Source organism: Populus alba, chromosome 12 (assembly GCF_005239225.2).
Source record: "Populus alba chromosome 12, ASM523922v2, whole genome shotgun sequence".
NCBI classification, from domain to species: domain Eukaryota; kingdom Viridiplantae; phylum Streptophyta; class Magnoliopsida; order Malpighiales; family Salicaceae; genus Populus; species Populus alba.
Window position 1 is genome coordinate 10,393,625 of NC_133295.1, and position 16,685 is coordinate 10,410,309.

The window sequence follows — 16,685 nt, forward strand, 5'->3', positions numbered from 1 at the left end:
AAATGAAAGAAAAATGCACAAACACATGTCTCTAACCTTAATTTAACCACAAAAATTAAACATCATCTATGAAGGATTTAAGATTAAACTTGATATTATAAAAACACTTCAGTTATTTACTGCTCTAAGCAAATCTATAAAAAAATAAAAATAAAGATCAATATATAATTTCAGCACGAAGAATGAAACTGCTCCTAATAAATCTGACATTGGGTTTTCCTTTGCAATGTGAGATGTTTAAAAAGGGATACTATTAATGTTATTGAAGTTTATGACTCAGAAGCTAACTTTTGGCTACCAAATTAGTTGGATATTGGTTGGAAATTGATTATTTCTTATATCTATTGCTAAAAGTTGTATTATTTTATAAATTTCAAAGTTGGTTGGCAAATTTTTCTATTATTTCACTCTAAAAGAAATAAATAGACCTCATATGTTCAAGGTATTGACAATTTGGTATTTATCAACAAAGAAATAATTTAAGACAAAGTTTCTTATTATTTCATGCTTTACACTCAACCATTAAGTGAAACTTGTTTGTCCAATGCAAGACTATAAATATCCCAATGCATATTCTTAAAAGGTGACATTATAGTGATTGGATGACTTTATTATAATACTACTATATGGATTCAAATGAGACATCCATATTGAAATAATTTGGTCAGACCAAACTTTAAAATTTCTTGAGAAGTGTGTATATTATTCTATTTTAACCCGGACCAACTAGAATGCAAAAAAAAAAATGCTTTTTTTTTTTCATGGGATGAGGAATTTTAAACCAACCAATATTCATGCAAAAAAGAAAAATCATGCAACCATATTTTTTTTTTCAATTTGATGTATTGCAAGTGGAATGTGAGTTTAAGATGTTACCTTGCTGCTTCCAACTGATGACGATAATCTATTAAGTTGATATGCCACTTAACCTTGCTTTAATGGAAGACTTAAAGCATCATAATATATATAGGGTGGTATTAATTTACTAATTCCACCAAATATGGTAGCCTAGAAACCATTTATATCTTGTTTTTGTATGGTTATATCAATTGGTGCCCCTCTTTCTTTATCAAGTTCAATTATGAATATGCATGGTGTTAAAATGTTAATCATATTAGCATGCCTAAGGAAGTTGCCACATAAGACTATTATTTGTGCTTTAAAGAGCTTTGGAAATGATATTCATACCCTTATAGAATCAGTAAGGAGAACAACAACAACAAAATAAAAAATATGATGGATTGGTTAAAAAAACTTGACACGAGGACTCTAGTATTCTAGATAACAGAGAAGATGATTAAAGTTTTTAATGGAAATATATCATAACTCATTATAGTCTTGACATAAAAGTCAATCTAAGTAACTCAAATACCAAACATTACATAAATATTAAGAAAATAACAAGTTTAATTCATTACTAATAACCAAAGAACCTTCACATTACAACATCATAGATACATTAATAATTTCCAATTTCATTATGTCATATATCAGGCAAGAGAACAAAAGCAATAAAAATGATAGATACAAGGCACAACTCTTATTATTAAGACTTTAAACTTTATTAATACATAGTAACCATTCAAGCGTTGAAGCAAGATCTTCCATTGTTGACCATATCTATTTCTTTCTCTTTGAAAGTAAGAAATTTGAAGCTTAGCAACAGAATAAAGATCATCCATCACCCCTGCAATACTACAACCTTTCATATCCCTACTGGTAGAGGTGCATTCATTTTTTATGGATACACTATCTAATAGCCAATTAAAACAATCAACTAACTAAGCTCCGACTTTTGAACCTCTTTTGATTTTTCTTTAACCTTTCTTTATGAAATATGCTATTTGTTTTATCTTTCCACAACTATGGGTGCTATTTTTTTTTTCCATATTTACTCCACCTACCATGTTAATAACATCATCCATAAAATTAGTAGTGTCTTTCTCTTTCGAATCACCACTTCCTTCCTTCAAATTTACATTATCATCATTGTTATCATTTCTCGCATCATCATCTTCACCACCATCATCATCAAATAAAACTCTTGTAGATGGGTTCTCAACAAAAGTCCAGTAGCCATAATGTTGATGAACATTATGTCAAATTTAATATAAAAAGATGTTTTAATACCAACATGCCTAAGCTTTTTGGCTCTTTTAATTTCCCACATAAAAGAAGAATCAATGTAATTAATAACACATAATCAATTTCTAACTTGCTGAAAGTAACAACTAAAAGTTAAGAATATAAAGTTTCTAAAACTAACCTAAATCTTTATTTTCCACCAATCATTTCTTACATTAATAGTTCCAATTTCATTATTCCATCCAACCAGTTTCAATAACTAATTTTTTCCCCCAAATCCTCCAATATTTGTTTTTATAACATTCCATTTGTTCTTCGATTATGATTTGGCAATAGAATGACCAACCCTTTCTTTGAATGTATTATTTATCACATATTTCCATCTGTTTGTGTCAAAGTGTGTGCTTAATCTCATATCATTATCAACTACTATGATATGTGTGTCACAAAAAGCATGCAACTTTTTTTTTTTTTTTGTCTAAAATGCTTTATCTTGACTTTGATGACCTTTCATTGCTTAGTTTGCTAGCCTTGTTCAACATACACAAATGAAAACATTATTATTATATTCAACTATGACATTTAAATAAAATTTAGCTCTCATTTAACAAAAATTATAACAAAAAATCTAATGATATATCTCTTTTGCCTAAAATTGCATATGCTAAGATGTAAGGAAAACATACAAAAATATAATGGAGTTAAAAAATTGAACTATATGATGATAGTAGTATATATTATGGGAATGAACAACATAATGTACACGATGACACAATATATGTTCTTCGTAATATAAATGTGTTGGAGTAAATAATTAGAGCCCAAGGACTACATATTAGTTAGCTAGCTACGATAAAGAACATAGAAAATCAATGCAAATAGCTCAAAACATGGAAATTAAAGCTAAAGCCTTCATTAAAATTGCTTGCCTATAAACAATTGCATGCACCAAAAGCAATTTGATTTGCTAGGATATTTGTTTTAATGCTAAATTTGAAATAATCAAATCCCTGAACCCTTAAATAATTGATGGGACCTAATATACATTTAACAAAATTGATATTCTAGACATTAGTATCAATCAATAAGCTTTACTATTAGGGCAACTCAAATCCAAAATAATTCAACATTGAAGGTCTATGATGCTCTACTCAGATAAAAAAAAAAATCTGTAAATTTTTACTATGAGTTAAAGATTTTTTTAGAGTAAGAAATAGATTACTAGTTGATCAACAACTTCTCTATTTTGGGAATGCAATTTTCGAGTTGTTCTTCTTCTTTCTTTACCACAAACAACAAACCAGAGCTGCTTTCGCTTTTTCCATAAACACACCTTGCAATTTTAGGATAAAACACAAAACTTATAAGTGAAAATATTAGAAAAAACAAAATACATATCGGATCTTTACATTGAGTTTGAAGAGATAGAAGAAAAGGATTATCATTTTGAAGACATGAGGGAAGAAGATAATGATTTTAGTTATCAAAACAAAGAAGTAAACACCATAAATAAACAAAACTTATGTTCCAAATAACATGATCTACTGCACTTACTAAGATCTGTAAATTAAATTGTAGTTCAAAAGGATGAGTTTGTATTCAAATTATTACTTGAGTTTAGAAGAAAAAAGCAGGGTTAGCTTTTAACAAAGCAAGCAGGTTTAAAGAGAAGCGAGTATTTTTGTTTGAGAAATTACAATGGTCATAATATCTCTTTTTGCTAGCAAACTAAAAAAGAAAACCAAGGACAAATCTTAGAGAGAAAAACTGCTTCAAGATAACTAATTTAGACCTTAATTATTAGTGGGGTCCACCTTTTAAATCACAAGTTTTTTTATTTAATCAAATACTGTTGTCTTGTGATTGAGAGAAAACTTAATAATTACCACACTTCTAAATAAAAACTAAATCTTAAATTAATGCATTAATGAAAATCTATTATTTATTTATTTTATATATAAAAATTCATTTCATAACAATTTCAACTAAATACTTATTTCTTTAAACTGTAATTAAAAATAATTTTCTTTGGCACTCGCAACCAAAAACAAGAATCAACCCAACAGACCATATTCCATTACATCTCATCGAACCAGGTTTTTTCCTTTCTTTGTTTAGGCAATTATAAACAACGATGGAAATGAGTAACATTCATTAATTAGTACGTTAGCACATAAGGGTGCGCATTCAATAAAATGGAATCTGAAGAAATGATAGGGCATTAAGAACTTCAGAAGAAGGAAAAGTCAACAAAAATCCACCTGGTTTTGTGTTATAAGTAGAACAAAAAGGATATGTGATACGTGGATACTCTTTCAATGAATTTTTTACTTATTTTTGCCACTTTGTCTAACTGCCATCATGCGTTAAAAAAACCCTCCTACACAATTCAAGAATTGTGCTGATATAACTAGAAATCATGACTTGGATGGTGGCACTTTCTTTATTAACTGAATTGACCAATCGAATCACGACATTTTGCGTTTTTGTTTCTGTTTTGAAGAGAGGATGGTGAATCGGAAGAACAGGGCAAGCAGTCCCTCCGCATCAGAACCTTGTCAACTCCAGGAACGTTTTTTTTTTCATCCAAGAAAAGTTTAAACAAAGGTATCTGGTCGAGCTTGGCAGTGCATAGATTATCTATCAATGACAACTGAGTTGCCAACTTGTTAAAAACGACTGCCTTTATAGAGCTTTGCATTTCCTTGGCCTCTCGCAGGAAGTGAACTGCTTTACTCGAGGCTTTAGGGGTTGTAAATACGACCGAACGGGAGCTGAAGTGGAAGACAGGCAACCTGGCTTGGTTAACACTCTTGAAGAATGGTTTCTCAAGGCCTCACTGGACATCCTTCGAGCAAATAACTGTTAGTTTCGCGGCACTCGCCATCGGAAAACCACAGGGAGGGAATAGATTTTCAGTTCGAGCCTAGGAATATGACCCTCGTTTCTTAGATTGGAGTTCCTCCTGCAACGCTGTAGAGATGGAGTTACATGCATTTCCTAGTTTAGAATAAAGGCAACATCAACACCGAATGATTATCAACCACATAACGTTGACACTTGAATGATCAGTGCAAGATAAACAGGAGAAAGCGGAGACAATAGAACTGAAGTGTTCTTTTCCCTTTTGTTTATTTCCATTTTCTTCTCCCCAACCTCTCCAATGGGGTTAAACCCCCTCCGCCTGGTTTCAAAAGATGACATCCTGACTGATAAATATGAGCTTGAGAAGATTTCAACTGGCTGGTTCGTATCTGCAGACACAGTCATATATATTTCCTTTGATCAATTTTTCTGCCAGCCTCTGATTCTTCACCATTGCAAGCTGCATTAATGAGATACGTCCGCATATTAGATGGTGTCAATAGAAATACTCGAAAGTCAAAATATAGATGACACGACTTCTGTAGATGCCAGAGTGGGCGTCTTGAATGCCATTTCCTCAACATTTTAGAATGTCAGAAGATAAACTACCACAAGGCCACGCATGAAGCACTTCAATGGTAAAAGAAAAGCACCATTTTAACTCTCCATAGAGTGTTACCTTCAAAGCCTCGCATTTAAACCGAGCATTGAAATTCGTATGAAGAGCTCTACCCATCCCTTCCAATACAATCTGCGCAGCACAAACTCCAACATGTGATTACAGTTGCACTCATTTGTCCTTTATTTTATGGTTGGAGCAGTTTTTTCTCAAAATAAAGAGAGGAAAAAAAGAAGTTAAGGCAAACCGATATACTTGAACATGGGGACTTTAACAAAGTTAAGCACTGATAAAGATTTTGATAATAGGATCTAGAGTCATACCAAATCAGCATCCTTTGCAGCAGCAGCAAGCTCAGAGCTGACCTGCCTCAAATCAATGCATGGACTCCCACACCCATTCTCAACAACCATCAAGGGAACTGATGAGGAATTATCTTTAGAAACATCTGAAGTGTTTATCATTGCATCAACAAGTAGGCCACCTGCTTCAGCAGCTCTGCGAAGAATGTCACAATGCTGTGGGACAGGAAAATCAGTTTCCTCACTTTTGTTTAGTGGCATAATTCATGGCATTGTTCAAATAAATGCTACCCAACAACAATGAGTTCTGTAACTGTGCTGCTCTTTAGTTGACTTAAAATATTTACAGTTTTTATTTACCAGACTGCATAACCTAGGAGCAATGACATAAATTAAATATCTTCCACTTTGTCATGGTGAATTCTTATGAATCCATGTGCAGAAAGAAAGTTAACAAATGCCTAGACATTTATCAGTTTGAAAAAACAAGACATGCGACCACACAATTCATGTGAACATGAAGAAGAGAAAAACAAGAAAAACAAAGACACTCGGACAAATAATTTAAAAAGAGAGAGAGATAAGAAGTTTGCAAAGCATCAAGCATGTGGCCAAACCTTTGCAGCCTCAGCGACAATGTCAGGAAGCTCCATAGCTGTTACATCATTTAGTGCTGGAAGGGAGTTCGCAACCAAAACAACCTGCATAAACAAAATGGTGGGTAGTGCACAAATTATTGAAAAGTCTTCTTTCACTAGCATCTTGGAAAGGCAGACTTACCTCAGTTCCATGACGGAGGAGTTCCCGTGCTAGGGGAAGCATCCCTAAAATAACATCAGCACCTGAGTTGTCCACAAAAAGTAAAGCTCGCTTATGAGGGCAAGGCTTCTTATCTCCAGACCCCAACATTCTTTCTTTGAATGCATCAAAGTCATCCACCTGGATACCAATACGAGCAAATAATTGATTCAACATGCAATGCAAATCATGTATTCCCATGAAAAAATATTTATTTATTTCTCCATTTACCCTCCAAGGTCTTTGCATTTTATTGCGACTCATTCTATAGATTTCTATGATTGTTCCCTTGTGATAGAGTTCCACACAAGCACGAGATCCCCAGTCAAATATGTTTGCAGCTAGAACACCCTCAATTAATGTAAGCAATCTTGTCTCCTGCAAGATAAAGAGGATTTTAGGTGATAGACACAGTTACTAGGTGAATCAGCATTATCATGCTAGAATGACAGCACAAAATTTCTGTCATAACTGTCAAATTAACTCTTGGTTCCAATTGGGAAAAGAAGAAAGGGGAAAGGAAGAAGTTTAGGATCATAATTAGACATACCTCTGTCATGCTATCAAGCTCCACTAACAGGTCAGGTAACACAGCGAGTGATGCCTCATTTTCTCTGTTGCATTCAAAACCAAGAATCAATAAATGAACAGGAAGAAAAAAAGTGTGTGCAACATACTATAACTGTTGCTACATCCTCTTCATCCTCATACATATAGCTTTCAGATGTTAAGTAAATTGCATAAAAAAATCACCATTAACAAGTTGGATAATACAAGTGATCAGGCCGGGTACTCTCAGAAGCCCTAGGAATATAATTTTTTTTTCAATTACAGAAAATCTTTGTTCAGTTTGTATGATAACAATAATAGGCATCTTAACATTTTCCACTCTGGCATGGATATGCCTCTTTTTATACATACTCTGATCAGATTAATAAGTGTAAATGATTAACAACGTTGTGAAGGAATTGATAGAGAAACTAAGTTCATATAATTTCCAGAGGCTGTTTAAGAAAGAATGTGGTTACCTCTGTTTTATGCTTCTATATGCGTCCACAAATTGGAATTCTCTCAAGCACTCTTCCCTTAGTTCCAAGAGATTGGCCAATCCTAACTTCCCATATGCTGCAGGCTCCTCCATCAACCTATTTAGTGTTGGAAATTGGTAAATGAAGAAAAATGGCCTTCATAACATGAAGATAATGTCAAGAAAGATATCCAACCGAACAGCAAAACAAAACAATGAAAAAGAATGACACTGCAAAATTCTTATTGTGCAGTGATGATTTGAAACAAAATGATTTTGCATCCAGCAAGAACCAAAACAAAGAGTGACCAGAAAATGGAGGCAATGGGTTATTCATCAGTAAATCATCAATATTAACAAAACCATAGAAGATGCAAAGATGGGACCAGCACTTCAGTCCCATATTAAAAAGCATTACAATGTACAAGTAATCTAAACAACATACTTGAAGTTCCAATTTTAGAATAAAGAAACTCTTCAATAAATGTATAAAAATAACGTAATAGAATGTTTACCACTATTCTAATTACCTTGCCAAGTGAGCAGAAAATGCACGAGCGAAAGCATCACCTCTTCTTTTAGAATCATCCGTTCCACCTTCACTAGCCACTGCCTACAAAATTTCACATCAAGCTCTTAATATATTTATGACATTATGGACAATCAAACTTCTTATTTTTCTAATTATTCAAAAAATAAATTAACTGGCATTGTGTGTCAAGATGGTAACAGTCCTGGGCTCATACCCAAAAGTATTGTGGGATAGGGGTGTCCACATATTTCCAACCCATGACCTCAAGTAGGATTAGCTTTTCAATCAACCAAGAGACTAAATTATTACCTCCTTGACAATCAAAATTTGCATCTTCTGTACATGAGATTCTTCAATTTCAAGAACAGTGCTAATTACATTTAATGGGGGTACATATTCTTAATTTTATGTTTAATACCAGAGTACAAAAATTTCACAGGCTGATGTATGCTGCCACTGCACACACAAGTTGATGCAAGGTGACTCTGTGCGCACACAAGTGCAAGCATGGGGGTTATGTGTGTGTGCAAGAGTAAGTGAGAGAGATTTATGACAATATTGATGGTTACCTTATCAACAAGATCTGGCAAATGGTCAGACAGCACAGTGAACCAGTACCTACATTGACATACAAAATCAGCTGGGAAACCTTCGTGAAAGCAGAGGATAAACTCTATTGAAATAGTTCCAATCAGGGATTATCAAAATATGTAGCATATTCCCAGAATTTACTCACTCTAATTCACTGTGATTTGCGAGGTCGATGGTGTTAGGCTCATACCTGTTGGAATGAAATCAGTTTGCTTCACAAAGTTAGATGGAAAGGTGACTGATGAATCACATATTTATGGCATGACAGTAAAAAAGGTAATATTTTTTTTTTTTTTTGCAAATTCAAGCTATCCACTAATTATATTAATTGAATTCTTTGAGAATGGAGAGAGAAAAAAAAAAAAAGCCAACTTCTCTATACAATATTTTTTGCTCCTCAATATGTTGGCAACATTACGTTCATGGGACAAGTTAATGCCATAATAGAATAAGATTTTATTAATCTAGGATACTAATTTAATAATTGAATCAAACCACTCAGAGCAATGAAAGCATTTATGCTTAGAGAGATTATCTAATGGAATGTTTAGCAATACCAGTGTACAATTTTGCATACATTTTTGGGTCTGCCAATTGTGGAAACACCTCCAGTGTGGGTTCAAGATGCAAAACACCAACATTTAATGCACTGGCATCAGCACGTAGAGTACCACCTTTGGATGAAGGAACTTCAAAGCCACCAAGCCCAGTGGTTCCAGATGAAGCCATTGGTACAGGAGCAGTAATCTCAGTTCCCTTCTGCACAAACTTTTCCATCCATGAAATCTGCATTCAAATCAACAATAAATAATGTATAAGGTCCAATTCAAACAGGATGTGTGTGTGCACGCTCCTGCAAGAACATGGGAATCTGGTGCTTAAACCAAAAAGGCTTAAGCAAACTTCTTCTATCATCTGAGCCACCATCAAAGGTTTTTCTTTCTAGATATAAGACATTATGAAATTGATAAATAAGATTTTCAGCCAGGAAGTTCACATATCCAGACTATACTCAATGATGAGAAGTAGCTAGTTGTCACTCACATATAGGAGGAAGAAAGCTCATGATGGCTTAATCATAAGCTCAAAAATAGACATCTGCATCTCTATGAATTGCCTATATTAAGCAGGAGTGATTTGCATAATAAAGTTGAAAATATAAAATAGTTTTCCATGAAGATAATTAGGTGAGGCATTCTTTCTTGTTGCCAATTATTTGATCACATTATTTAATTTGAAAGGTTATTAAGAAGAATATATAGATTCCAACCTTTTTACCTCTCATGGCTATCAAGTTGATCCATTATAGATTCTTTTTCTTTACTTACCCTCTTCCTCTTCCTCTTCCTTTTCAAAGGATAAAGTCCTAAATAGCTACTTCAAGAATCTATTCCTACATGATATCTCAGTTGTGTCTAGTATAGTGGGGAAAAAAGGCTTCCAAGGAATCAACATAATGGAGTTGCTTTTGGCAACTATTATGTGTGGCATCCCTAGAGCAATAAAAGATTTCACAAATAGCGGGGTTCTCCTGAGTTATCAAATGTAATTTTAGTTCTGTAGGACCAAATTGTGAAATGTTAATATATAAATTCCAGCTTTAGAAAAATAGGTCAGGGCCACCAGCTATCATTATGGTACTACAAGACTTCCCCACAGTTTGAACTAAGATAAAAACCATGACCCAGCCCAATTATTTCAAGATAGTTGGCAGTCTAGGTCATATTTTTCAAAACCAAACTGCACTTGCCTTCTCATTCAAATCCCCGAGTGGCGGACCATGAATCTTTCCTCCAGTATATGGTGCACCCATAGGGAACCTTTCAACTAACTGATGAACCATCAAGTCATCAAGACCATGCTTTTCATAGCTCATAAATGCACCTAAAGCTCCCAGATATCCTTCATGCCGCAAAAACATTGCTTGTGCCTCTCCTTTTGACCTAGACAACCAATGTGAAAACCAAATAATCTTTTTCCTTAAAAGGTGAATATAGAGAGAGGTAGATCATGAAAACAAAAAATAGCCAAGAAGCAGTAGTGTTCATGTAAACAATATATCTATTATCAACCTTACTTGGATCAGACAAAAGTGTAAACCTTGGACAAAAAAAAGAAAACAATCCTCACCAGAAATGAACAGCAAAGGAAATTGCATCCATTGTATATGCATGACCCCTAATGAAAAACCCTCCAAAGAAGATTCTCTTAAGCCCAAATCGAAGTGCATTCAGGTATGAAATCTGCATACAAGAAAAGACAGTCACCGCATTCATGTTAATTAGTCAGTCAGTTGTCTAACATGATAATACCAGAAAATCATGTCAGAAATCAAATTGCAGATAGCACTTCACACACCAACAAATATGACATAATACCTGATATCTAAAAGCAAGTCCATCGAATTCATAACTAGCAAGGTCTTGTAAGTAAAACCATCTCAATCCGTAGATTTTAATTTCCGTTGGAAGATGGCTAGGCATTGGTAAATGCTCCAATTTTCATATTAGAAGACAGTTCCAATAATAATTATACTCGTAGCAAAAGTTTTGGTTGAAAGATAATTCAGTCTTTAAACAATTATCATCTATGCCAAGATTTGACCACAACCACGTTCTACAATTAAAGGGGAAAACACATTTTTTCCCCCAGGAGCCTGCAGGTTTTTCTTCACCAATTGGGTCCTTTCCTTCACTTGAAATTGAAAAAAAAGTATATTCCTATGTGTCAAGCACTTCATACGTGTAACTCTTCTCAAAATTTAGAACAGGTTGTAGTATTACCTATAATATGGTGAAGTAAAAAACAATAATAATCTAGAGGATAAGGTAAAAAGATACTAAAGTTAAAATAAAAAATAAATATCAATCTATAGCATACATGGCTTCATCATCACTCTAAGGCATTCTTTATAAGGAATCATTTATGCCACTCACCTGCCCAATGTTATATGAAATCATTCGCAAGAGGGATAGGGAAATATCTTCAGGTCTGTAGCCTGTAAGTTCCTTCTTTTCAGAGATAGCCTTGCCAAAACTAGAAGCAATGGTCGATGCTGACAGACCAATCTATAAAGATATGATAAGAGGAAACATGATCACCATAACATATTGAAATTTTTTATTTTTTTTAAAAAAATAACTAACTATATTTCCAAATATGAATCTTGATGACACTTCGTAGTCTGTGCCTTTTAGTTTCACGTGTTTCCTATTGCTATACTGAAAGGAGTGAACAAAATAAGAGTATACCTTGTTATAATCCATACTACCATAAATATCACCAACCAGCATATCAATTGTGCTATTATCACCCTTTTGACTCAGCTCTAGCAACTCATCAAAACTGCAAAGGAAATCAATAAAATGAGACTTTAACAATATTTATAACAATATTTATGAATAGTGAAAATATAAGAAGATTAGATATCATAATGACCTCTTGCACTTGGTTAACAGCCTTCCCAAGCCCCAGTAAGTACCACCACCAACATTTGTCCCACTGACTCGTTCAAACTTCCCATCCCCATCAACCTTAAAAAAATTAAAGGTATATTTTATCCTTTGTGAGTTTTTACCATACTCAAAGTGAAAATAATAAACTGAGAACAAAGATTAGTTTACCTTGATCATACTAACACCGGATCCAATGTTAACGAGAAGATAAGGGAACAGATCATTCTGATCAATCTGCACAAACTCTTTCCGACCCTCCATGTGTGTGAAAGCTTCATGGCGAATAGCCTACTCAAAATTTGGTTCAGAGAGCTATGTGGTTAATATAGATTTGAAAACAGCAAGTCTAAAATAAATTATGGATCATACAAATGGATGTCAAACATGCTTAAGCTAGCAAGTGAAAAATAATGTGATATCGGTGACAAATTTGATGATAATATTGGCCAGAAAACTAAGAGCAGTCCCATCATTCCTATTGTAACAAAAAGGCAGTGTCATCATAATCTGATTATTCAGTAATCAAATACAGATATAGGACAAGTCTACTACCCAATAATAGTTAAGAGCATGACTTAAACTCAATGGTGATGGCATTTTTCCAATAAGAAACATACTCCACTACTCACCATAAAAGAAAAGGAAAAACATAAGTTCAAATGTTTCTATGTTTAAAAAGATGCACAAACACAAATTACTTATCAAACAATAATCCTGTTTTCAAAAACAATAGTCAATTAAAGTAATAAATAAGAATTGGAAAGAAAGTGGTAAGAGTAATTCAAGGTTCCACCTTAAGCAAAAAGTTCGCTCCTGCCACAAGACAATCCATTTCATCTTCTTTGTCAAGACTAACCCCAAGCCTTTCCTTGAAGAGGTTTGCATACTTGTATGCCCCGCCGCCTGTGGCCTTCTCAGAAAATCAACATGTTAATATGAAAATCTGTTAGGGACAAATGAGTAAAAATAGACTTTGACTAGTGTAAACCAGATTATTTGAGTCTTTATTGCACAGTTTTCTCCTTCATATTCTATACTGATGACCAGCTGTTCTATTAAAATCATGACTTAAGAAGCAAGGAACTTGAAATTTGAACATTATTAAAGAATAAGTAGGGATGTTGGATTTAACACATACTTTTTTCTACCTCGCTTCAAATTTGAGGGTTGAAAAGCTACTCATAAATTGGAACCATGGTATACAGAATGTGGGTTTTATGCAGAGTCCGATTGCATAACCAGAGGAACAAGTAACATTGTCATGTGTGGCAGTAACAGATTCCCCAACATATTTTGATGCCAATGCAAGGAACTGCTAAAACTAGGTTAAACTATATCTTAATGAAAAGATGAACAATAATTTCTAAAATTCATTTTTCTTAGATACTAACATATCCTATTCGCATTACACATATATTACCTCCTAATTTCAGTAAAGGTGGTAAATAAACCACAAGTAATGCAAAAGTATACCCTGCAGAACTGTGAAAACATAAAAACAAAGTTTACCTTAATTACAGCATTGCCATTGGATGAGGTATCAGAATGCCAGCTATGTGAATCCACTCCTATTTGCAGGAAAATCACCAGAGTAAAAAAAAAAAGGAACTGAAAATGAAATCGGTAACTTGCAACTAGTCAAACAAACACGTTAAACATCAAAGTGACATGGTCTGATTCCAATGACAAAAGATGCTCGTTGAAGAATGATTAGTAAGTTATAGAAAGCATACCACCACGATGAAGCTGCTTGGAAGAAATAAAGTCCAAGCACTCATTGATCTTGCTTGTCTCAAACTTAACAAAATGAAGTCTTCCTCCAAGAATGGGGTAGCTTCTCCTATTACCATTGGAAATTCCTAATCTCTCCTTCACTGTCTTCTTCCTCTTATCATTAGTTGGCCGGTCTTGGTGTCTTGAAAAATACACCAACTTGATTAGAGAACCTGCAGACAAACACCATTAACTGATCTTTCATGCATACCACTGGTGATCAATCTATCAACGTTCAGCTTGTCAACATGAAAATCTAGAACAATACGTAATGAAGAATTTCCCACTGAAGGAAAACAGAAAAAGGTAAAAGCAGTTGTCAGTTAGTGATAGAATTGTTGTAACTATCACTACTAAGAAGCAATATAATGTATATCCGTTTGAATTTTAGAAAATATATTTCTAATTCCAGCAAGCAAACCATCAAAATGTAGGCGTGGAAGCAAATCCTTCTTCAGTGCAGTTAATGAAATGAATGAACGGAAGTGTTTGAGAAAACATGGTCTTAAACAGAATTGGCAGAAAAAAAGGAAAAAACATGCAAGCAAGTGAGAGCATGGAGCACGCCAAAATCCAGACTTTTATTTCGTCTCCATTCTTCCAAAAAGCCAGACAGAAAGACAATTCACAATGAATGAATGAGAGATAATTCATAACAATTCAAACAAAATACAACTTCCATGCAAGAATAAGAATCAGAAATCTAATTAAGCCACAAAAAAAAAAAAAAAAACACTGAGAGAATTCCAGATTCGAATAATGAATAACTTCTACCTCCAATATCAAGCGCCAAATGGGATATATCATCAGATTGATTAGGCAACAGAATTGTTGGATCCCTCTCCTCAAAATTCCCTTCAATTGCAGCCTTGCTAAGGTCCAGCTGTGGTCTGGAACCAGACCTGTGGATAGAATTGCTAGTGGGAGGAACCATGTCTCTCTCACCTTGACCACCGCTCCCCTCCTCTCTTACCTTGTCAATCACAGACTCCCCTTTTATTACTGTGCCTTCAGTTTCAAGAGCTGGGCGGTCCTCCCTCAGCTTGTCAATCAGAGGCTTGCCAATCTCAAACTCCTCCTTTATAATTATATCGTCAATTTCAAGAATTGGGTCCTCTTTTAAACTTGCCATTAATCCCAAAAATACAAAAGATATTGGTCACCTGCTCCTTAACCTACACGTATCCAACAACTGTTTTGGTCAGACTTGTAGTTTTTTCCCCTTGGCCTATACTCCAAAAAGAAAGGAATTAAAAAAAAATTGTTTTATATAAAATCCAAGCAAACCAATCAAGAAAAAGATTGGTATATAGAAAAACTCGATCAAAATGGATTAAAATATAGATGATTCTTAATGCCCATGTGATTGAAAAGTCCTCAAGGACTAGTCAATAATTCATTTTACGAAACTAAGACTTCAGAAAACAGTAAAAACGATTAGGTCCACATTGAATTGAATAAAGAAGAAGCTAAGCTAAGATATTGGAGGTGAGAATTAATGCATCTTGATCCAACGGCTCAAAGACTGAACTTTGACCTATAAAACAAGACAAAAATGCAAGTCAAGGGAACTCAAAGAACTCAAATTGAAAAGGGATACCAAAGCAAACCCAGAAAGTAAAAAACAAGCCATCTTTTAAAGTTGGGTTTTGGTGGAAAGAAAGTAAAAGATAAGTTAATATCAGCTGAGCTGAAATTGAAACAAGTAAAAAACGCAGACCTTTGACAGTTTTTGTGCTTTGTTGGTGATGATTCGATTGTTGTTGTTGGATCGCAATGCGACGACGAGGATTTGGGGGATACGAGAGAAGGATCGCGTGCAGGGCAGCCTAAAACCGTACGTCAGAAAGTTGCGTTCTCTGTTTTGTTTTCGTGTAGTTGAGACCTGAGACTGGTTGGTTACTGCGAGCTAAAGCGGGAACTTGTGGACATTGCTTGGGGCCGTTTGTCAAAATACGGTTGCAGTGAAAAAGTATAAAAAATAATAATTTCAAGTGCGGGTATTACTTGTATAGATAAACCCAGTCAATTTAATGGAAATGCAAGCAGTTCAGCTGTCTAAAATAAACCTGTTTCATTTTCCAAATTATTAAAATAATAATATTTTTCTAGAGTTTTATTTAAAATCGGTATATTAAAATGATCTAAAAATATTAAAAAAATATTAATTTGAAGCAAAAACAAACAAGACCGTAATTTCTCTGCGCAACTCAAAAACCAATCTTGTAAATAATAAAGCAACTAATATAACTTGAGATTAAACACAAATCCAAAAAGAGCAATCATGATTTTAAAATACAAAAATAAATAAAACCATAATTCCTCTGCGTAACTCAAAAACCAATATTGCAAATAACAAAACAACTCATATAGCTAGAGATTAAACACATATCCAACAAGAGCAATATGCTCCATTTATATTCAGACTGGCAGCACATTACTGATCGAGATAATAATGAGAACAAATATATGGGAGATGATTTTGAAAACTAAAGATAATGTTCACAAATATAACATATTATATGTATAAATATAGCAATAATTTATGCATGATTGAGGGCATTGAAGTTATTCTCAAACTTTGTTTTTTTTTCTCCTATATGATATCAAAGCAATCTACTGATCCTACCCTTTAGTA

General features: G+C 34.0%; 1 protein-coding gene across 1 annotated transcript; it reads right to left on the reverse strand.

Annotated features, from left to right (window-relative positions):
* Positions 1–5,089: 5,089 nt before the first annotated feature.
* LOC118044662 (pantothenate kinase 2) lies at positions 5,090–16,004 on the reverse strand. The gene is made up of 23 exons (XM_035053071.2): positions 15,768–16,004; positions 14,822–15,222; positions 14,008–14,220; positions 13,784–13,842; positions 13,068–13,184; positions 12,443–12,562; positions 12,258–12,352; positions 12,071–12,164; positions 11,756–11,887; positions 10,950–11,062; positions 10,570–10,762; positions 9,397–9,605; positions 8,965–9,009; positions 8,798–8,846; positions 8,227–8,309; positions 7,698–7,814; positions 7,220–7,283; positions 6,901–7,047; positions 6,652–6,810; positions 6,489–6,572; positions 5,893–6,087; positions 5,630–5,701; positions 5,090–5,410 (listed from the first exon to the last, which is right to left on the reverse strand). The coding sequence occupies exons 2-23, from the start codon at positions 15,177–15,179 to the stop codon at positions 5,321–5,323; spliced, it is 2,808 nt and encodes a 935-aa protein (XP_034908962.1). The 5' UTR covers positions 15,180–15,222; positions 15,768–16,004; the 3' UTR covers positions 5,090–5,320.
* Positions 16,005–16,685: the final 681 nt, after the last annotated feature.